The sequence below is a fragment of the Ciona robusta genome, chromosome 1, assembly GCF_009617815.1.
Source record: "Ciona robusta chromosome 1, ASM961781v2".
Taxonomy (NCBI): Eukaryota; Metazoa; Chordata; class Ascidiacea; order Phlebobranchia; family Cionidae; genus Ciona; species Ciona robusta.
The window spans coordinates 2,715,638-2,739,292 of NC_143235.1; the positions used below are offsets into that span (position 1 = coordinate 2,715,638).

Genomic DNA, 23,655 nt, shown 5'->3' on the forward strand with positions numbered 1-23,655 from the left:
AAAAAGTGACGTCAGTCATTGCGTCACCGTGTATTTAATTTGTATACGCGAAATTCAGCGGTTACATGAAATACAGTAGTCACGTATCTTAAACAAAGATCGAGAAAAGGCAATATTTAGACATGTCAACCGGTGGCGCTAGACTGCAGTCAAAGCATTAATCGATGACATCATCTTTGCTGTTTAAATGTGCCCCATCTTCTCGTACCCTGCCACATAAAAAGGCAATTTAAGCGTACCTTATCATCAACGAAATTAAGACAGATTACATAAATAATATACCACGTTGCAAATTGTGCATCTTCGTCTTTGTCAATTGTTTTAAATAAACGTACCTTTACTTAGTGCTCATGTTAAAAACTGATTAAAAGCTTGTTACCATATATAGTCTTTTATTGCATCACAAGCTTAACAGAAAAGTAGAAAAAAGCAAATAAACGTGTGGTGTAAAAATATTTAGAAGAAAAATATCAAATTTACGACATTATTTGCCTATATGACGTCACTTGTAAACCTTCATTCCACTTCGGCGGCAACAATCACGTGGGTAAATTTTAACCAATCAGTTGTCAAATTTATAAGTTCAAATTGTGGTAAAAACTGACCTTACAAGTACCGGTAGTTATGAATATATATTAAACTGGTTAAATTCTATAAATTGAACGCATCTTGTCGCTTAGCGATTATACGAATTCGAAGAAGACCAATGAAGCAATATACACTCAGTATTTAGCAATAAGTCTCAGGGTTAGTGATTTTGTGCAATATATATGTGTAACGTGTATGTAATTAAGGTTTAGTAAAATCTTTGTTACTTATATATGAAATAAGTAACTAAAAATAGAATAAATACTAGTGCCTTGAACCCGTGGGTGAGCTCATGCACAGTGAATAACAAATACTGGCATATACCAAAACTAGTTACCAAATATTGTAGAAGAATGAGAGAAAAAAGTAAGTGCGTTCTGCAATTTGTTTAAATTTATCACAATTTTGTCTTGAATTTAATATTTGCTTCTTCTGGTTGTGCTTCAGAAGTTTCACTTCTTTTACTACTTGTCTTTTGAACCTTGGCATAGACTGGCCCGGTGGTTTGTGAGTTGCTTGGCATACTTGTGACAGACTCAACATTGGTGGCTTCATTTTCTTCAGTTCCTATTTTGTTGTCAGCTATTGTGAGCTGTACTTCTGTACCATTTTCTTCACCACCATACCCTGTGTCCATGGAGCCACTTCTTGACCTAGCATCTCTTACTAATAAAAAATAATATTAGGTTTAATTTAATACTATGGAATAGGTATTATTCAATCCACAGCATGCCATGTAAATTAATAAAGCTCCTAATCCTTAGTAGTTGTTAAATTAATTTTACCTTCACTGACTCTTGGGTCACCACTGATTGGAGACATAGGTTGTTTTTGCAGTTTTATCTGAAAAGATATATTGATTAGTTTGCACCGATACATAATTCACACAGTAACTAACAAAGCTTCTATACCTCTTTTCTTTTCCTTCTCCGATTATACCAAATAATCAGCAGCACTAAAAGTATTAGGAGCAAAAGTATAACCACGGGTATCACAATGGCAGTCACTAGTATTTCACCTGAAATCAAATGTTGTTACTGCATTGTGAAGGGTAGAAATGACATAGACCTACGGTTGCATATTATTCCATTTCCAGTAAACCCAGAATTGCAGGAACAAGTAAAACTTCCAATTGTGTTGGTACAAGTTGCAAATGCATGGCAGTTGTGTGTAACCAAAGCACATTCATCAATATCTGTGCAGTTTACCCCATCACCAGTAAACCCAGTTTTGCATGCACATGTAAAACTTCCAATTGTGTTATTACAAGTAGCACTTGTATTACAGTTGTGTGTACCGAATGTACATTCATCAATATCGGCGCATGTTGCACCATTACCAGTAAAGCCAGTATTGCAAGTACATGTAAAACTTCCAGTTGTGTTGGTACAAGTAGCATTTGTGTCACAGTTGTGTCTACCCAATGTGCATTCATCAACATCTGTGCATGATACACCATCACCAGTAAACCCAGGGTTGCAAGTACATGTAAAACTTCCTGTTGTGTTGGTACAAGTACTATTGGCATGGCAGTTGTGTGTACGCATTGCACACTCATTAATATCTGTGCAATTTATACCATCACCAGTAAACCCAGTTTTGCAAGCGCAAATATAATTTGTCATGGTGTTGGAGCAATTAGCATTTTCATGACAGTTGTGTGTACCATATTTGCACTCATCTAAATCTGTATAGAAGTTAACCAATGAATTTATTCAAAAATAATGAAAGAAGACCATTTGAACAAGACTTACCAATAATAAATATTGTTTTTACTGAAGAACCACATAAGTTATCAACATTACAAGCAGATACAGAAACTTCATAGACGCCAGGAGCTTCCAAATTTTGTAAGAAAATTTCATCACCTGTAACAATATAAATGTGACTGGGTAATTTCGATATTCATTGGACTTAAAGGAAGTTCAATGTGACAGCTGATTAAGGAGCCAAACTTTTCAGTTTAAACTTTTGTTTTAAAAATACTAAATTAAAAACAAAGATGACATATACATAAAACCTATTTGTGAAAATTGTCTTGAAATTATAGGTGCATTGTTCATCGTTGTAAAAGTGACGTTATATGTCACAGCTCCTTCAGGGGCAAGCCATGTAGCAACTGCTTCAGTGATGTTTGTGATATTAACACTGAGGTTCATGGGGGGTGATGGACCTTGAAAGAATATGTAAATATAGTCATCACATTTAATTTGTAGAAAACTTCAGATATGTTAAGTTATAAATGAGAATTATCAAGACAACACATCACAAAAATAGGGGCAACTGATGTTCACTTACGAGTTGTAACTTGAAGGTAAGACAATGGTCCAATACCAGCATTATTTTGAGCACGGATGCTTGCATTGTATCTACTTCCACTTTGGAGACCATTGACTGTTAAATTGGTTCCAGTTACCTGCAATGTATATTTTAAACTTAACTGAATATAACTTGAAAATTAAGAATGGATTCATACACATCTTGTCTGCTAAGTTTTTATTTGTCAGTTTCATATTCAAAACCAGACAACAAACACAGTCATATACACCACTTACAGTGAAGGGACTATCTGAAAATACAGCCCTTCGTTTCCGAGCACTTGTAGAACTTGTTATAACAGATAACACATAGGATATTGCACCATCCACAGAATCCCATTTTATAGAGATGTTAGTACTTCCAACGTCAATCACCATGAACCCAGTTACTTTCCCAAGAGCTGCAATCAAGTGTATGATAATCATAATGTTTACTTAAATCGGAACATTGAGAATTACCTCCGCAAAATGATCCATTCCCGCCAAACCCAGGTTTGCAAGCACATGTAAAACTTCCTTTTGTGTTGGTACAAGTAGCATTTTCATGGCAGTTGTGTGTACCCACTTTGCATTCATCAATATCTGTACAATTTAAGCCGTCACCAGTAAGCCCACTATTGCAAGTACATGTAAAACTTCCAGTTGTGTTGGTACAATTAGCACTTGCATTGCAGTTGTGTGTACCCAATGTGCATTCATCAATATCTGTGCAGTTTACACCATCACCAGTAAACCCAGTATTGCAAGAACATGCAAAACTTCCATTTGTGTTGGTACAGTTAGCATTGTAACTGCAGTTATGCAACCTCAGTGCACATTCATTAATATCTGTGCAGTTTATCCCATTGCCACTGTATCCAGTGTCACAGGAACAAGTAAAGCTTCCAGGTGTGTTGTTACAAGTAGAACTTGTATTGCAGTTGTGAGTTCCCAATGCACATTCATCAATATCTGTGCATGTTAGACCATCACCAGTAAACCCAGCTTTGCAAAAACAAAAAAAGTTTTTGGAGGTATTGACACATGCAGCATTTGAATGACATTTATGTGTTTGATTCGCACAGGGATCTGAATAAAAACAATTTTAAGTTACTGAACAATTTCACCAATAAGGTAATACAGAAAAATACAAAATGTAAGTATGGTTACAACAATTAGTAACAATTTAATTAAAATTGTTAGACATAAAAACACCCAAATCCACCACTACTTACCTGGTATCAGTACCAGAGATATAGTTGAATTTGCACTGCAAACTGAATCTAGGTTGCAAGACTGCAGGTAAACAGTGTAGCTCAGTGACGCATTTAAAGCAGGATTAGAGAACCAGGTTTCTAAAAAAGTAACATGTATAAGGTTTATTGCACACACTTCCTTATATATATTTTAATTATACATGGCAGTAGAGAATATATACCTGTTGTGTTACTGGTGGTAGTAGTAGCTTCTGTATTGTTTGCAACAAATGTAACATTATAAAATGAGGTTCCTGCCGAAACAGTCCATGAAATATTGGCAGAGAAACCGTCATAGGATTCCACTTTCAATTCTTGTGGAGGTGGGGTTGCTGATAATAATAACCCACAGTTACAAATGTTATATCTCGTTAGCAGGAATGAGGTGTGTTAAACAAAACACCTGTGTTATAATGGCTTTGCTGCCAGTGACGATAAACAAGTTTTTTTTTTTTATTAAACAGAATATTGCATATTTTTGAAGTATTTGTAGCTAGATTTATTGGCAGTTATGATACTGGTTATGGAAAGTTGTATCAGTTGTAATTGACATTTTCCTTTTAGAAATTAATATGCTTACTTGTTGCAGCACTAATGCTTGAGCGCTGACTAGTCCCTCCAGCGTTCCTTGCAGCAATAGAAATAGAATATTTTCTTCCTGGGTCAAGGTTTGATATTGTGGTGTTAGTTTGTCCTGTTACCTGTATTAATGGGAATTCCATCATTATATGTGTACGTTAAATTATACTTGGTACCTATATATAAATATTGAAAGCTTATAGACTTTATGATACAATCTGAGCAGTTTTAACATGAAAAATTAAACCCATTTAGAATTTTATTGATAACTGAGTTGTCACATTACATTAAAAGTAGCTGGTGTCGTAATTTGTCTTCTTTTCCTGCTACTTGGTGTAACATCCACAACTATTATCTCATAAATATTAGCTCCCACAGTGTCCTTCCAACCAATTATTAGGAATGTTGTTCCATACTCAATTATAAACAAGCCTTCTACAGTATTTGGGGCTAAACAACAGAGAAAGTAATTAATCAGTAAATAATATAAATTTAGAAAAAGTTTCCATACAGAAGATAATGTTTATGTATTTCCTTCACTTTTTCTAGGACTAAACAACATGTAAGATGTATCAATTAGTTTTTACTACATTAATTCAGAAAGTATACATTTAAAACTTTATTAAGAATAACAGAGATTAGTGTTAAAAGATTTTTGCCCCCAAGTCTAAATACTAAAGTTTATGCCTTAGTGGTGAATGCATTTAGTATTTGAATAAAAGCAAACTATATAATACACAGTAAACTACAGTTTAAAATATATTTTACTCCAGCACTAACTGGCTTGTATGTTAGTTTACATAAACTCAATACCTGTAAATTGACATACAGTGGGCGAGCTCACAATCTGGCCATCAGAATAAGTTGAAATCATGTTGAAACAATACTCTGTCCCTCCATTCAATGTATTATTCAAACTTACCGTTGAACTCAATGGGTTAAGCAACAAATGCAAAGCACCATTTGTGAATATAGAAAGCTAGAAAATGCTATAGTTAAAGGAAATACAAAAAATAAATAAGTAAAACCTACCATATGAGAAATAATTTCAAAGTGACTGTTCCAAGATATGATAAAGTTGTTTTCAGTGACATTAGTGGCTCTTAGAAGGGGAACAACCAATGCTGAAATATACTTAATTGAAATAACCTAAAAAACGAGCTGTTGAATATCTTAACACAATTTTTATTGTCTCTTCAGAAACGATAGCGAAGATTATGTTATTTCATGAGAAAGGAATCAACAGAAAAACAACAGTAATTAAAACACAATACAAACGAAAAGTGTGAAAAAGAGTCAATTAGAAAGCAAATACTAACAAACAAAACTTACATGAGCACCATGTACCATTCCCTAGGAAACCATTATTGCAAGAACAAGTAAAACTTCCAGTTGTGTTGGTACAAGTAGCATTTGCATGGCAGTTGTGTGTACCCAATGTGCATTCATCAATATCTGTGCATAATACACCATCACCAGTAAACCCAGTATTGCAATTACATGTAAAACTTCCAGTTGTGTTGGTACAAGTAGCATTTGCATGACAGTTGTGTGTACCCAATGTGCATTCATCAATATCTCTGCATGATACACCATCACCAGAAAACCCAGTGTTGCAAATACATGTAAAACTTCCGGTTGTGTTGGCACAAGTAGCATTTGCATGACAGTTGTGTGTACCTAATGTACATTCATCAATATCTGTGCATGATACACCATCACCAGTAAACCCAGTATTGCAAGTACATGTAAAACTTCCAGTTGTGTTGTTACAAGTAGCATTTGCATGACAGTTGTGTGTACCCAATGTGCACTCATCAATATCTGTACATGATACACCATCACCAGTAAACCCAGTGTTGCAAGTACATGTGAAACTTCCAGTTGTGTTGGTACAAGTAGCATTTGTGTCGCAGTTGTGTGTACCCAATGTGCATTCATCAATATCTGTGCATGATACACCATCACCAGTAAACCCCGTATTGCAAGTACATGTAAAACTTCCAGTTGTGTTGGTACAAGTAGCATTTGTGTCGCAGTTATGTGTACCCAACGTACATTCATCAATATCTCTGCATGATACACCATCACCAGAAAACCCAGTGTTGCAAGTACATATAAAACTTCCAGTTGTGTTGGAACAAGTAGCATTTGCATGACAGTTGTGTGTACCCAATGTGCATTCATCAATATCTGTGCATGATACACCATCACCAGTAAACCCCGTATTGCAAGTACATGTAAAACTTCCAGTTGTGTTGGTACAAGTAGCATTTGTGTCGCAGTTATGTGTACCCAACGTACATTCATCAATATCTCTACATGATACACCATCACCAGAAAACCCAGTATTGCAAGTACATGTAAAACTTCCGGTTGTGTTGGTACAAGTAGCATTTGCATGACAGTTGTGTGTACCCAATACACATTCATCAATATCTGTGCATGATACACCATCACCAGTAAACCCAGTATTGCAAGTACATGTAAAACTTCCAGTTGTGTTGGTACAAGTAGCATTTGTGTCGCAGTTGTGTGTACCCAATGTGCATTCATCAATATCTGTACATGATACACCATCACCAGTAAACCCAGTATTGCAAGCACATGTAAAACTTCCAGTTGTGTTGGTACAAGTAGCATTTGTGTCGCAGTTGTGTGTACCCAATGTGCATTCATCAATATCTGTACATGATACACCATCACCAGTAAACCCAGTATTGCAAGTACATGTAAAACTTCCAGTTGTATTGCTACAAGTAGCATTTGCATGACAGTTGTGTGTACCCAATGTGCATTCATCAATATCTGAACAGTTTACACCATCACCAGTAAATCCAGTATTGCAAGTACATGTAAAATGTCCGGTTGTGTTGGTACAAGTAGCATTTGCATGACAGTTGTGTGTACCTAATGTACATTCATCAATATCTGTGCATGATACACCATCACCAGTAAACCCAGTATTGCAAGTACATGTAAAACTTCCAGTTGTGTTGGTACAAGTAGCATTTGTGTCGCAGTTGTGTGTACCCAATGTGCATTCATCAATATCTGTACATGATACACCATCACCAGTAAACCCAGTATTGCAAGCACATGTAAAACTTCCAGTTGTGTTGGTACAAGTAGCATTGGCATGACAGTTGTGTGTACCCAATGTGCATTCATCAATATCTCTGCATGATACACCATCACCAGTAAACCCAGTATTGCAAGTACATGTAAAACTTCCAGTTGTGTTGATACAAGTAGCATTTGTGTTGCAGTTGTGTGTACCCAATGCACATTCATCAATATCTGTGCATGATACACCATCACCAGTAAACCCAGTGTTGCAAATACATGTAAAACTTCCGGTTGTGTTGGTACAAGTAGCATTTGCATGACAGTTGTGTGTACCTAATGTGCATTCATCAATATCTGTGCATGATACACCATCTCCAGAAAACCCAGTATTGCAAGTACATGTAAAACTTCCAGTTGTGTTGGTACAAGTAGCATTTGCATGACAGTTGTGTGTACCCAATGCGCATTCATCAATATCTCTGCATGATACACCATTACCAGACAACCCAGTATTGCAAGTACATGTAAAACTTCCAGTTGTGTTGGTACAAGTAGCATTTGCATGACAGTTGTGTGTACCCAATGTGCATTCATCAATATCTGTGCATGATACACCATTACCAGTAAACCCAGTATTGCAAGTACATGTAAAACTTCCAGTTGTGTTGGTACAAGTAGCATTTGCATGACAGTTGTGTGTACCCAATGTGCATTCATCAATATCTGTGCATGATACACCATCACCAGTAAACCCAGTATTGCAAGTACATGTAAAACTTCCAGTTGTGTTGGTACATGTAGCATTTGTATGACAGTTGTGTGTACCTAATTTGCATTCATCAATATCTGTACATGACACACCTTCCCCAGTAAACCCAGTATTGCAAGTACATGTAAAACTTCCAGTTGTGTTGGTACAAGTAGCATTGGCATGACAGTTGTGTGTACCCAATGCACATTCATCAATATCTGTACATGATACACCATCGCCAGAAAACCCAGTGTTGCAAATACATGTAAAACTTCCGGTTGTGTTGGTACAAGTAGCATTGGCATGGCAGTTGTGTGTACCCAATGCACATTCATCAATATCTGTACATGATACACCATCGCCAGAAAACCCAGTGTTGCAAATACATGTAAAACTTCCGGTTGTGTTGGTACAAGTAGCATTGGCATGGCAGTTGTGTGTACGCAATGCACATTCATCAATATCTGTACATGATACACCATCACCAGTAAACCCAGTATTGCAAGTACATGTAAAACTTCCAGTTGTGTTGGTACAAGTAGCATTTGCATGACAGTTGTGTGTAACCAATGCACATTCATCAATATCTGTACATGATACACCATCACCAGTAAACCCAGTGTTACAAGTACATGTAAAACTTCCAGTTGTGTTGGTACAAGTAGCATTTGTGTCGCAGTTGTGTGTACCCAATGTGCATTCATCAATATCTGTACATGACACACCATCACCAGTAAACCCAGTGTTACAAGTACATGTAAAACTTCCAGTTGTGTTGGTACAAGTAGCATTTGTGTCGCAGTTGTGTGTACCCAATGCACATTCATCAATATCTGTGCATGATACACCATCACCAGTAAACCCAGTATTGCAAGTACATGTAAAACTTCCAGTTGTGTTGGTACAAGTAGCATTGGCATGACAGTTGTGTGTACCCAATGTGCATTCATCAATATCTCTGCATGATACACCATCACCAGTAAACCCAGTATTGCAAATACATGTAAAACTTCCAGTTGTGTTGATACAAGTAGCATTTGTGTTGCAGTTGTGTGTACCCAATGCACATTCATCAATATCTGTACATGATACACCATCACCAGTAAACCCAGTGTTGCAAATACATGTAAAACTTCCGGTTGTGTTGGTACAAGTAGCATTTGCATGACAGTTGTGTGTACCTAATGTGCATTCATCAATATCTGTGCATGATACACCATCTCCAGTAAACCCAGTATTGCAAGTACATGTAAAACTTCCAGTTGTGTTGGTACAAGTAGCATTGGCATGGCAGTTGTGTGTACCCAATGCACATTCATCAATATCTGTACATGATACACCATCACCAGTAAACCCAGTGTTGCAAATACATGTAAAACTTCCGGTTGTGTTGGAACAAGTAGCATTTGCATGACAGTTGTGTGTACCCAATGCGCATTCATCAATATCTCTGCATGATACACCATTACCAGAAAACCCAGTATTGCAAGTACATGTAAAACTTCCAGTTGTGTTGGTACAAGTAGCATTTGCATGACAGTTGTGTGTACCCAATGTGCATTCATCAATATCTGTGCATGATACACCATTACCAGTAAACCCAGTATTGCAAGTACATGTAAAACTTCCAGTTGTGTTGGTACAAGTAGCATTTGCATGACAGTTGTGTGTACCCAATGTGCATTCATCAATATCTGTGCATGATACACCATCACCAGTAAACCCAGTATTGCAAGTACATGTAAAACTTCCAGTTGTGTTGGTACAAGTAGCATTGGCATGGCAGTTGTGTGTACCCAATGCACATTCATCAATATCTGTACATGATACACCATCACCAGTAAACCCAGTATTGCAAGTACATGTAAAACTCCCAGTTGTGTTGGTACAAGTAGCATTTGCATGACAGTTGTGTGTACCCAATGTGCATTCATCAATATCTGTGCATGATACACCATCACCAGTAAACCCAGTGTTGCAAGTACATGTAAAACTTCCAGTTGTGTTGGTACAAGTAGCATTGGCATGGCAGTTGTGTGTACCCAATGCACATTCATCAATATCTGTACATGATACACCATCACCAGTAAACCCAGTATTGCAAGTACATGTAAAACTTCCAGTTGTGTTGGTACAAGTAGCATTTGCATGACAGTTGTTTGTACCCAGTGCACATTCATCAATATCTGTACATGATACACCATCACCAGTAAACCCAGTATTGCAAGTACATGTAAAACTTCCAGTTGTGTTGGTACAAGTAGCATTTGCATGACAGTTGTGTGTACCCAATGCACATTCATCAATATCTGTACATGATACACCATCACCAGTAAACCCAGTGTTACAAGTACATGTAAAACTTCCAGTTGTGTTGGTACAAGTAGCATTTGTGTCGCAGTTGTGTGTACCCAATGTGCATTCATCAATATCTGTGCATGATACACCATCACCAGTAAACCCAGTATTGCAAGTACATGTAAAACTTCCAGTTGTGTTGGTACAAGTAGCATTGGCATGACAGTTGTGTGTACCCAATGTGCATTCATCAATATCTGTGCATGATACACCATCACCAGTAAACCCAGTATTGCAAGTACATGTAAAACTTCCAGTTGTGTTGGTACAAGTAGCATTTGTGTTGCAGTTGTGTGTACCCAATGTACATTCATCAATATCTGTACATGATACACCATCACCAGAAAACCCAGTGTTGCAAATACATGTAAAACTTCCGGTTGTGTTGGTACAAGTAGCATTGGCATGACAGTTGTGTGTACCCAATGTGCATTCATCAATATCTGTGCATGATACACCATCACCAGTAAACCCAGTATTGCAAATACACATAAAACTTCCGGTTGTGTTGGTACAAGTAGAATTTGCATGACAGTTGTGTGTACCCAATGCACATTCATCAATATCTCTGCATGATACACCATCACCAGTAAACCCAGTATTGCAAGTACATGTAAAACTTCCAGTTGTGTTGGTACAAGTAGCATTTGCATCACAGTTGTGTGTACCCAATGCACATTCATCAATATCTGTACATGATACACCATCACCAGTAAACCCAGTATTGCAAGTACATGTGAAACTTCCAGTTGTGTTGGTACAAGTAGCATTGGCATGACAGTTGTGTGTACCCAATGTGCATTCATCAATATCTGTACATGATACACCATCACCAGTAAACCCAGTATTGCAAGTACATGTAAAACTTCCAGTTGTGTTGGTACAAGTAGCATTGGCATGACAGTTGTGTGTACCCAATGTGCACTCATCAATATCTGGACATGATACACCATCACCAGTAAACCCAGTATTGCAAATACACATAAAACTTCCGGTTGTGTTGGTACAAGTACCATTTGCATGACAGTTGTGTGTACCCAATGCACATTCATCAATATCTGTACATGATACACCATCACTAGTAAACCCAGTATTGCAAGTACATGTGAAACTTCCAGTTGTGTTGGTACAAGTAGCATTTGTGTCGCAGTTATGTGTACCCAATGCACATTCATCAATATCTGTACATGACACACCATCACCAGTAAACCCAGTATTGCAAGTACATGTGAAACTTCCAGTTGTGTTGGTACAAGTAGCATTGGCATGACAGTTGTGTGTACCCAATGCACATTCATCAATATCTGTACATGATACACCATTCCCAGTAAACCCAGTATTGCAAGTACATGTAAAACTTCCAGTTGTGTTGGTACAAGTAGCATTTGCATGACAGTTGTGTGTACCCAATGCACATTCATCAATATCTGTACATGACACACCATCACCAGTAAACCCAGTATTGCAAGTACATGTAAAACTTCCAGTTGTGTTGGTACAAGTAGCATTTGTGTCGCAGTTATGTGTACCCAACGTACATTCATCAATATCTCTGCATGATACACCATCACCAGTAAACCCAGTATTGCAAGCACATGTAAAACTTCCAGTTGTGTTGGTACAAGTAGCATTGGCATGACAGTTGTTTGTACCCAATGTGCATTCATCAATATCTGTACATGATACACCATCACCAGTAAACCCAGTTTTGCAAGTACATGTGAAACTTCCAGTTGTGTTGGTACAAGTAGCATTTGTGTCGCAGTTATGTGTACCCAACGTACATTCATCAATATCTCTGCATGATACACCATCACCAGTAAACCCAGTATTGCAAGTACATGTAAAACTTCCAGTTGTGTTGGTACAAGTAGCATTTGTGTCGCAGTTATGTGTACCCAATGCACATTCATCAATATCTCTGCATGATACACCATCACCAGTAAACCCAGTATTGCAAGTACATGTGAAACTTCCAGTTGTGTTGGTACAAGTAGCATTTGCATGACAGTTGTGTGTACCCAATGCACATTCATCAATATCTGTGCATGATACCCCATCACCAGAAAACCCAGTATTGCAAGTACATGTAAAACTCCCAGTTGTGTTGGTACAAGTAGCATTGGCATGGCAGTTGTGTATACCCAATGCACATTCATCAATATCTGTACATGACACACCATCACCAGTAAACCCAGTATTGCAAGTACATGTGAAACTTCCAGTTGTGTTGGTACAAGTAGCATTGGCATGACAGTTGTGTGTACCCAATGCACATTCATCAATATCTGTACATGACACACCATCACCAGTAAACCCAGTATTGCAAGTACATGTAAAACTTCCAGTTGTGTTGGTACAAGTAGCATTTGCATGACAGTTGTGTGTACCCAATGCACATTCATCAATATCTGTACATGATACACCATCGCCAGATAACCCAGTATTGCAAATACATGTAAAACTTCCGGTTATGTTGGTACAAGTAGCATTTGTATGACAGTTGTGTGTACCTAATTTGCATTCATCAATATCTGTACATGACACACCATCACCAGTAAACCCAGTATTGCAAGTACATGTGAAACTTCCAGTTGTGTTAGTACAAGTAGCATTGGCATGACAGTTGTGTATACCCAATGCACATTCATCAATATCTGTACATGACACACCATCACCAGTAAACCCAGTATTGCAAGAACATGTGAAACTTCCAGTTGTGTTAGTACAAGTAGCATTGGCATGACAGTTGTGTATATCCAATGCACATTCATCAATATCTCTGCATGATACACCATCACCAGTATACCCAGTATTGCAAGTACATGTAAAACTTCCGGTTGTGTTGGTACAAGTAGCATTGGCATGACAGTTGTGTGTACCCAATGCACATTCATCAATATCTGTACATGATACACCATCGCCAGAAAACCCAGTATTGCAAATACATGTAAAACTTCCGGTTGTGTTGGTACAAGTAGCATTTGTATGACAGTTGTGTGTACCTAATTTGCATTCATCAATATCTGTACATGACACACCATCCCCAGTAAACCCAGTATTGCAAGTACATGTGAAACTTCCAGTTGTGTTGGTACAAGTAGCATTGGCATGACAGTTGTGTGTACCCAATGCACATTCATTAATATCTGTACATGATACACCATCCCCAGTAAACCCAGTATTGCAAGTACATGTGAAACTTCCAGTTGTGTTGGTACAAGTAGCATTTGTGTCGCAGTTATGTGTACCCAACGTACATTCATCAATATCTCTGCATGATACACCATCACCAGTAAACCCAGTATTGCAAGTACATGTAAAACTTCCAGTTGTGTTGGTACAAGTAGCATTTGTGTCGCAGTTATGTGTACCCAATGCACATTCATCAATATCTCTGCATGATACACCATCACCAGTAAACCCAGTATTGCAAGTACATGTGAAACTTCCAGTTGTGTTGGTACAAGTAGCATTTGCATGACAGTTGTGTGTACCCAATGCACATTCATCAATATCTGTGCATGATACCCCATCACCAGAAAACCCAGTATTGCAAGTACATGTAAAACTTCCAGTTGTGTTGGTACAAGTAGCATTGGCATGACAGTTGTGTATACCCAATGCACATTCATCAATATCTGTGCATGACACACCATCACCAGTAAACCCAGTATTGCAAGTACATGTAAAACTTCCAGTTGTGTTGGTACAAGTAGCATTGGCATGACAGTTGTGTGTACCCAATGCACATTCATCAATATCTGTACATGATACACCATCGCCAGAAAACCCAGTATTGCAAATACATGTAAAACTTCCGGTTGTGTTGGTACAAGTAGCATTTGTATGACAGTTGTGTGTACCTAATTTGCATTCATCAATATCTGTACATGACACACCATCACCAGTAAACCCAGTATTGCAAGTACATGTGAAACTTCCAGTTGTGTTAGTACAAGTAGCATTGGCATGACATTTGTGTATACCCAATGCACATTCATCAATATCTGTACATGACACACCATCACCAGTAAACCCAGTATTGCAAGTACATGTGAAACTTCCAGTTGTGTTGGTACAAGTAGCATTGGCATGACAGTTGTGTGTACCCAATGCACATTCATCAATATCTGTACATGATACACCATCGCCAGAAAACCCAGTGTTGCAAATACATGTAAAACTTCCGGTTGTGTTGGTACAAGTAGCATAGGCATGACAGTTGTGTGTACCCAATGCACATTCATCAATATCTGTGCATAATACACCATCCCCAGTAAACCCAGTATTGCAAGTACATGTAAAACTTCCAGTTGTGTTGGTACAAGTAGCATTTGCATGGCAGTTGTGTGTACCCAATGCACATTCATCAATATCTGTACATGATACACCATCGCCAGAAAACCCAGTGTTGCAAATACATGTAAAACTTCCGGTTGTGTTGGTACAAGTAGCATTGGCATGACAGTTGTGTGTACCCAATGCACATTCATCAATATCTGTGCATGATACACCATCACCAGTAAACCCAGTATTGCAAGTACATGTAAAACTTCCAGTTGTGTTGGTACAAGTAGCATTGGCATGGCAGTTGTGTATACCCAATGCACATTCATCAATATCTGTGCATGACACACCATCACCAGTAAACCCAGTATTGCAAGTACATGTAAAACTTCCAGTTGTGTTGGTACAAGTAGCATTTGCATGACAGTTGTGTGTACCCAATGCACATTCATCAATATCTGTACATGATACACCATCACCAGTAAACCCAGTATTGCAAGTACATGTAAAACTTCCAGTTGTGTTGGTACAAGTAGCATTGGCATGACAGTTGTGTGTAACCAATGCACATTCATCAATATCTGTGCATAATACACCATCCCCAGTAAACCCAGTATTGCAAATACATGTAAAACTTCCGGTTGTGTTGGTACAAGTAGCATTTGTGTTGCAGTTGTGTGTACCCAATGTGCATTCATCAATATCTGTACATGACACACCATCCCCAGTAAACCCAGTATTGCAAGTACATGTAAAACTTCCAGTTGTGTTGGTACAAGTAGCATTTGTGTTGCAGTTGTGTGTACCCAATGTGCATTCATCAATATCTGTGCATGATACACCATCCCCAGTAAACCCAGTATTGCAAGTACATGTAAAACTTCCAGTTGTGTTGGTACAATTGGCATTTGCATGACAGTTGTGTGTACCCAATGCACATTCATCAATATCTGTACATGATACACCATCGCCAGAAAACCCAGTGTTGCAAATACATGTAAAACTTCCGGTTGTGTTGGTACAAGTAGCATTTGTATGACAGTTGTGTGTACCTAATTTGCATTCATCAATATCTGTACATGACACACCATCACCAGTAAACCCAGTATTGCAAGCACATGTAAAACTTCCAGTTGTGTTGGTACAAGTAGCATTTGTGTTGCAGTTGTGTGTACCCAATGCACATTCATCAATATCTGTACATGATACACCATCGCCAGAAAACCCAGTGTTGCAAATACATGTAAAACTTCCGGTTGTGTTGGTACAAGTAGCATTTGTATGACAGTTGTGTGTACCTAATGTGCATTCATCAATATCTGTACATGACACACCATCACCAGTAAACCCAGTATTACAAGTACATGTGAAACTTCCAGTTGTGTTGGTACAAGTAGCATTTGTATGACAGTTGTGTGTACCTAATGTGCATTCATCAATATCTGTGCATGATACACCATCACCAGTAAACCCAGTATTGCAAGCACATGTAAAACTTCCAATAGTGTTGGTACAAGTAGCATTTGCATGACAGTTGTGTGTACCCAATGCACATTCGTTAGTATCTATGGTAAAATTTAGATGTTAGTATATGTATAGTTGCCAATATTTAGTTGATTGTATTTGGGAAACTGATTAAGTCAGACAACAAACAGAGTATTGATTTAGCATAGTTTAACAAATATATTTTGGTAATTAATACAGTCCATATTTCATTTAATATATTTTAAAGGGCATAGATTTTAAAACTTTAATAAATTAAACTAATTATGTAAAACACTTTATTTGTATTATTTAACTCTTATATTTTTTTATGGTGGTTGTTTTTTGTCTGCAATTCTGTTTGGTTTATTGCTAAGCCATAGCTTGGATTAATATGTTATCACCTGTTGTGATGTTAAATGTACTTATAGCAGATGGTGCAGTTTGAGTATGTTGACGAACAGTAGCATTAAGATTGGTTGTGAGTGTGCTGTTCACTGGTAAGTTGCTCATTACTATCTGCACAAAATTTGTTCAAAAAGTTAGTTAGTCAGATTTATTCAAAAAGTTAGTTATAGTTAGTCTGATCAATTAATTCGATGATCAAGACCAAAATTTTCTGAGCATACTCTTCTTTGTACACTACAACTACATTACAACTTGTGTTTTATGGCTACTTCTCCAGAAGACTAGCATTTAGGTAAGCAGAATCGTAAAAAATAAACAGTCATCTATTCTAAGAAATGAAATCTTAATAACCAAGCAAGGTGAGCTGTTGCTTATTTGCTTTAACTTTAAGATTTTGCTAACTGATTCATTCAGTTACCTCAATAATGTTATACAAAAGTAAGTCTGTGGATAATTGTGAACTAAACCTGGTACACCGATGATCCATCTAGGTCCGCCTCATCTAGTGTGACTGTATTAGAAGTATTGAAGGTTGCTGTTATTCCAATAGCTCTGGGTATTGAAGTTTGAGGAATGTTGATTGTAACACTGGTTCCATCATCACCTGGTGTGCTGCTGATTGTTGACGTCAATATAACTGGTGCTGTGAATATTACATTAAAGTTTTAATTTTAATATAGCAGTACCAAGGCATGTTCCATTTTGGCCATGAGACTAAATTGATTTGAATTGCTTTAAAATATGATGTACATTCCAGTTTATGACTTGGTATAGGTCTATATATTACATGTTAAACAACAAACCTGTTGTGTAAAAGATTGTGTATCTGTCTGAGGGTATGGTTAGTGAACTTTGGAAAGCGGCTTCATACACTCGATCATATACAGGAATAGTAATATTGCTGGCTGGACACAACTTTATTGTGTATCTATGTTTTATACCATATATGGTGTTGCTTGAAAAGTTGAAATAGTTGGTTGTTGATGAAGGCTCACGAACTCCATCTATATAAAAGAAATTCTTAAATATGTATTTTCCTGATTTACAATTGCATTTAATGTAAAAATTTGTTAAAATAAGGACAGTTCACTTTTTTTTTTTATAAGTACAGTATAACTGTTGTCAGCTTTGTACTCACTTTGTATGCCTGTATTTTAAATTAAGGACTTTTAATATCTATTATAAATCCAATAAAGTTATCTTTACTGCTTATAAAAGTTTCTGTTTGTAAAAAATGTATATGCAGAAAAATTAATTAGTTAAACTATTTTTTATGAATCAATGTACCATTTGAAAATATAATGGTTGATCCTGTGCCGGTTTGACCATCAGGACTGGTTCCTATAATTGCAGTTTGTTCTGGGCTGGGAGTATTTGTGAATAGAAGCCATTCCCTTTTATCGCTTGATAAATCTGCACACACTATACCGTGCCGATAGGATAATGATGCTTCTGGTGGAACAAAGGGTGGATACGACAAAATATACCCTGGAGTTCTTGCCACTAAAGAATTAAACATAAAAGTTGTATTAAAGTACCATATACTAATGATAAAACAAACACACTAGCATTTTAATACAAATATACAACTACGATTAGCAACATATGTCTTGACAAAGCTAAAAAGTAATCAGCAAATTTGTAAAACACACAAGATTATGTTAATAAAGTATAAAATGATAAAAGCAAGCATCGTGATTTTTATCAGTTTTCATAAGATGGGTATACAATATGGACATAAAAGATTATAAACCCAATTTTTCTTTATAAACTCATTCATGTTTCACAGGTTGTCAAATGAAATCAGCGACAAACTCATGAAAGGGTCCACTAACCATTGTGCCACAGCGTTAGAACTGTATAAGATAATGCAGTCATTATAATACTTACAGTCATAAGCAGCTAAGAATCCAGAATACAACGTTCCATTCAGTGTAAGTTGAGTAATATTAGGATTAACTGAATCAGTCGATGCATTTCGATCAGATAAAACGATCTCATGATGGTAAAGAACATTCCCACTGTTGTTTTCAACTTCTACCATCAAAACATCTTCCACATTTGAGGATATTGCCTTATATGCTGCCAGTAGTTCAGCATTGGTTTGGTTTATAAACACTTGGTCTGTTTCAAGGTTGGATGTGTATGGTTTTGTCAAAAGTACAACTCGACCAAAGGCTGAAACTTTGTCTGTAGAAAAGCAAGTACTATTGTTATAGTTTTCAACTTTCAATAACGTCTAAATACCTGTGTTAACAGAATATTGTGCACCAAATGGACTCTGTGTTGCTGTGAATGATGTCACACCATTTAATTGAGATACTCTTGCCCTCAGTGTGTGTGGAGTGTTTGGGTTGAGGGATGTTATACTGAGAAAATACAAATATTTTTTTTATTTTAGGTGTTAACATTTTAAATGACAAAGTGCTTAAATACTTGCTGTTAATTTATGTTTCATGTGGCCATAAATATTTATTCGTAAGTTTACTGTAATATAAAACCTACGTAGCCACATATGATGTATTTATAGAAACACCATTGGGAACAGAGATGATCCTTGATGTCCCTGTAATTGTGTCATTAAGCTCAATCTCCCATGCTGTTGCTCCCGGAGTTTCTTCCAGGAAGATGGTGAGGAAAGTTGGAGTGGTGATCACGTTCAGGATCCTTGAACCATCCGGAGCTAAAGTAAATATCATTAGATTTTAAACCAGATACCGATGATACGCAATAAATACAAGCTGGTGTATTTTAATCTAACTTGTTTTATTCCCACGTGGCCTGAAAACGACAGTTGTTGCAACACGGATGTTCTGTTTGGGACACCTCGTCCAGCTTACGAGTTACCACGAATGGAATTTCGTATAGGTAATTAGTTTTTTTAGGGGATTTTTTATTTTTTTGTATGGCGGATAATTTGGATAACCCATTAGTGACCACTACGCCCGCAATGGTAACAACGACAAACCATGAACCTATTACCTCCGGGTTAAAGGCAGGCACGCTAACCACTTTGCCACGACGCGGATTTTAAGGTTTTGCAATACATAGCTGTAATACAGTGAGGCTGGTGGGGAAGATGGGACACCTTTTTTCTATTTTCACATCCCATTTAGTAGTAAAAAAAGGACATTCAAAGAAATATAAACCGTTTTCTCACGACTCCACAGACGGTGCTAATTGTTTAAATCACGAATAGGATATTACATGTTAAAGTTGTCCTCTTACCCCACCTTACTATATCACTGTTGAGGTTTAGACAAATACATTACAATGTAAATTCTGTCATCAATTTTATTCCACTCGTTTTAGTTTGTCAGAGTTTTTACCTGTCCTGGCTCGAACGCTGGTGCTACTGTCGCCTAATTCGTTGCTTAAATCAATAGCTTGTACCACCACGTTGTAGTTTATATTGCTTGCAACATTTGATACCTGTATAAAATATGGGGCACCGTCGTAATCAAGGAAAGTCAAGGGTGGCATTGTGTGTATTGATAAAACTAACATTAGCCATAAAACGCATATTCCAATAGGTGTTTCGGTAGTTTAGACATGCTATAATAAACTCTGTCGTGATAAAACAATTAAAAATTGATCAATCTAACAAATTTGGTGGTAACAAAGTTTTTACCTCGGCTGGCGAACTCGTAACATCAACAGATCCAGTGTTCGTTGGGTCGTGCTGGGCAGTGTATGTAACTCTATACGCGGTAGCGTCAAGGACTGACGAAAAATGAACACTGAAACTCGTCGGTGAAATAATAGTTGTACTAACGCGGCTTGGTGCTGAAGTATAGGAAATTGTTAAAGTTTGTACAACATAAAAGCCTAGAAGATGTCAATGTATTTTGACCTAAACGACGTTAGCCTATATGTGTGTAGCAGTTGTAAGAACGACTGTCGTTTTCTGGCCAAGGGACGATAAAGTAAGTTATTCATTCATACAAAACATTTATCAGCTCACTTGCTTAGCGCAAGTTCTTACCAAATCCAACACCAGCACACATATGGAAGGAACAACATGTCTAACGTGATGTGCAAACAGACGCATCGCAACCATTTTCTTAACACAAATATCAACTAATGTTAATAGGATGGGGTAAGATAAGACATTTTTGTTTTTTTCGACCATTTGAGAGTAAACAGAATATTTACAGAATTATATAACCGTACCAACACAATTCTAAAGGGTTGTAGTTAATTGTCCCAAACACGTTTAGGAAATATGGGGTTTAGGTGGCACGGTATCCCATCTTACCCCACACGTTTGATGGGCAGCTTTGATCTTTGGCGTATGTTAATGTCAAACCATAATTATTTAAAAGATAGACACACACTCATAAACCACATTCCATTTCTTTACTATTAACTTGTTTTTCTTGATAAAGGTTATGTAACAACGCATGGGACGTTAGGGGAAAGACGAGTTAGATTTAACATGGTCATTAACTTATATTGTCAAAATTGCATTCATGTCCACATACTTACATCTAACAAGAGGTTCAATGCCATCTTAAATATGACGTTTGTTTACTCGTTTTTATTACGCCATATTTAGTTATAGCGAGTATTCCATGCTATAGTCACAACCACGCACAATGGACAGAAAATGCTTGTTACATTCCACCATAGCCACACTTTTACCCATACAAGCCAGAGCGTTGAAAGCAGAAACTCCAGTTGTAGCTGCCCTGTATACTGACAACACTAGTAATACCAAAAAACACGTAGCATATTTGGGACTCCCCATACTGCATAAACTGAAACGGTGTCATGGCAAGTAGGATAACGAGTTTAACTCGTAAGATAAGTCGTTCGAAGCTCGGCTTTGCGGCTATTGTGGGGTGACCTTAAAGCAAGAAACTTTTATGCATGTGTTCCAACCCAGTGGTCACTAATGCGTCGGTCGAATTACTGGCCAAAATTAAATTCACCAACAAACGTTACAAACACATAAGCGGACACGAACCGTATGTTAATTATATAACCGTTTCCTCTAGACCGCGATAGGCTTGTATAGTAGGGAGGGGGAAGATGGGACACCTTTTTATTCTATTTTTTGTTCCGTTAGGTTGTAAACAAAGAACATTCAAATAATTATATAACCGTATCCTCTCGACCGCGATAGACTGTTGTATAGTAGAGTGGGGGAGATGGGACGCCTTTTCATTCCATTTTCTCGTCTCATTTGGTAGTAAACAAAGAACATTCAACGAATTATTAAACCGTATGGTCACGGGTCCCATAGACCGTTCTTAATTGTTTAAAACACGATCAGGATATTTAAAAATTATTTGCTAAAAGTGTCCCATCTTTCCCCAACCCACTATATATTGTTTAAAATACTATCAGGATATTTGGACGTTATGTGCTAAAGGTGTCCCGTCTTTCCCCACCCTACTATATATATTCAATAAACATCTCTTTTGAAGTTTTCGTTTGATTTTTTGCCATTTTCTTTTGCATTGAATGGAGTCGGTGATGTGTAGCTGAACTCGACGGGAATTCCAAATTAAAATAAAAAACCAAAACCTCTGCTCACGTTACTGCTTTACCACAGTCGCCCAACAATGCGATGCAGCAAAGTCTTGCCGTGGTGTTTGCGGAAAAACAAATATTTTGAACCCTTTTCAATTGTCGCAATACCCTTCTGTACATTTAGTAAAGACTTTATAGTCTTCGTTTGTTTGAATACTTGTTAATATACACTTGATGTTTACAAGGTTTTGAATCAGAAACCCATAAAAAGGCGCCTATATGAAATATAATACACGTAGCCTACATTTGTATGCAAACATATCCCCTTTAAAAATTATAGCTTATTAAATGTGAACAACCAACGATACTAACCTGCTAATTGTGCTCGAACAAGCAAAGTCTCTTTACATAGAACAAATAGAAAAACGATATTCCACGCTTCGAACAGTTGGAGGCCTATTTTCAGCTTCATGTTCACGTTAAGGAATGTAATCCAACTTCAGAATTTTCATTTTAACAATAAAGTGCAAAACACATTGACCTGCTTGGAAATGTCATTATAGTTTGCCTTATAGTAGCTATATTGACAACACAAAGCCCAAAATTCCAGCCTTTCAGTAAAATCAGGCACAGTTTACCAGCCTCGGCGCCGTTTCGATACGGTACTGCGAAACAAAGAAAATCAAAACAGCAGAAACTGTGAATGGGTCTCGTTATCTTGTAAGCATGCGCAAAAAAATCCGATTGCACCCCAATAGGAGTGCCCTTACTAACCACTAAGCGACCTACAGGCGCTCCTTTTTAAATTATTTAAAAATGCAACTTAAACCCTTTACTATAAACTGAACTGAACATATAGTAGGGTGGGGGAAGATGGGACACCTTTTCGTTTAGTTTTCTCTTTTCATTTGGTAATGAACAAAGAACATTCAATGAATTATAAAACCGTATCTTCACGACTTCCACAGACCGTTGTTAATTGTTTAAAACACGATCAGGCTATTTGGATATTACGTGTTAAAGGTGTCCCATCTTCTCCCCTCTACTATATATAGAATCATACGCGTCACAAACTCAATACAGCACACCATCAAATTTC

The 23,655-nt window shown here is 37.2% G+C and overlaps 1 protein-coding gene across 1 annotated transcript; it reads right to left on the reverse strand.

Annotated features, from left to right (window-relative positions):
- On the reverse strand, positions 1–23,077 carry LOC149741349 (uncharacterized). The gene is made up of 26 exons (XM_089872117.1): positions 22,929–23,077; positions 20,710–20,864; positions 20,408–20,510; positions 19,584–19,761; positions 19,326–19,447; positions 18,969–19,268; positions 18,366–18,581; positions 17,882–18,082; positions 17,546–17,721; positions 17,075–17,189; positions 6,053–16,753; positions 5,753–5,844; positions 5,534–5,699; positions 5,007–5,170; positions 4,722–4,842; positions 4,324–4,473; positions 4,121–4,240; positions 3,366–3,974; positions 3,144–3,307; positions 2,887–3,004; positions 2,609–2,761; positions 2,343–2,456; positions 1,661–2,275; positions 1,500–1,606; positions 1,374–1,431; positions 1–1,254 (listed from the first exon to the last, which is right to left on the reverse strand). Exons 1-26 carry the CDS (start codon positions 23,026–23,028, stop codon positions 986–988), a joined length of 15,387 nt encoding a protein of 5,128 aa, XP_089728243.1. The 5' UTR covers positions 23,029–23,077; the 3' UTR covers positions 1–985.
- Positions 23,078–23,655: the final 578 nt, after the last annotated feature.

Bases quoted from the DNA above. Each gene is read 5' to 3' on its own strand.
- LOC149741349 (XM_089872117.1), bottom strand. From the start codon at position 23,028: ATGAAGCTGAAAATAGGCCTCCAACTGTTCGAAGCGTGGAATATCGTT. The intron at 18,083-18,365 runs GTACATTGATTC...TCTTTTATATAG, and splicing joins AACCATTATATTTTCAAATG to ATGGAGTTCGTGAGCCTTCA. The intron at 4,241-4,323 runs GTATATATTCTC...TTACTTTTTTAG, and splicing joins TACCACCAGTAACACAACAG to AAACCTGGTTCTCTAATCCT.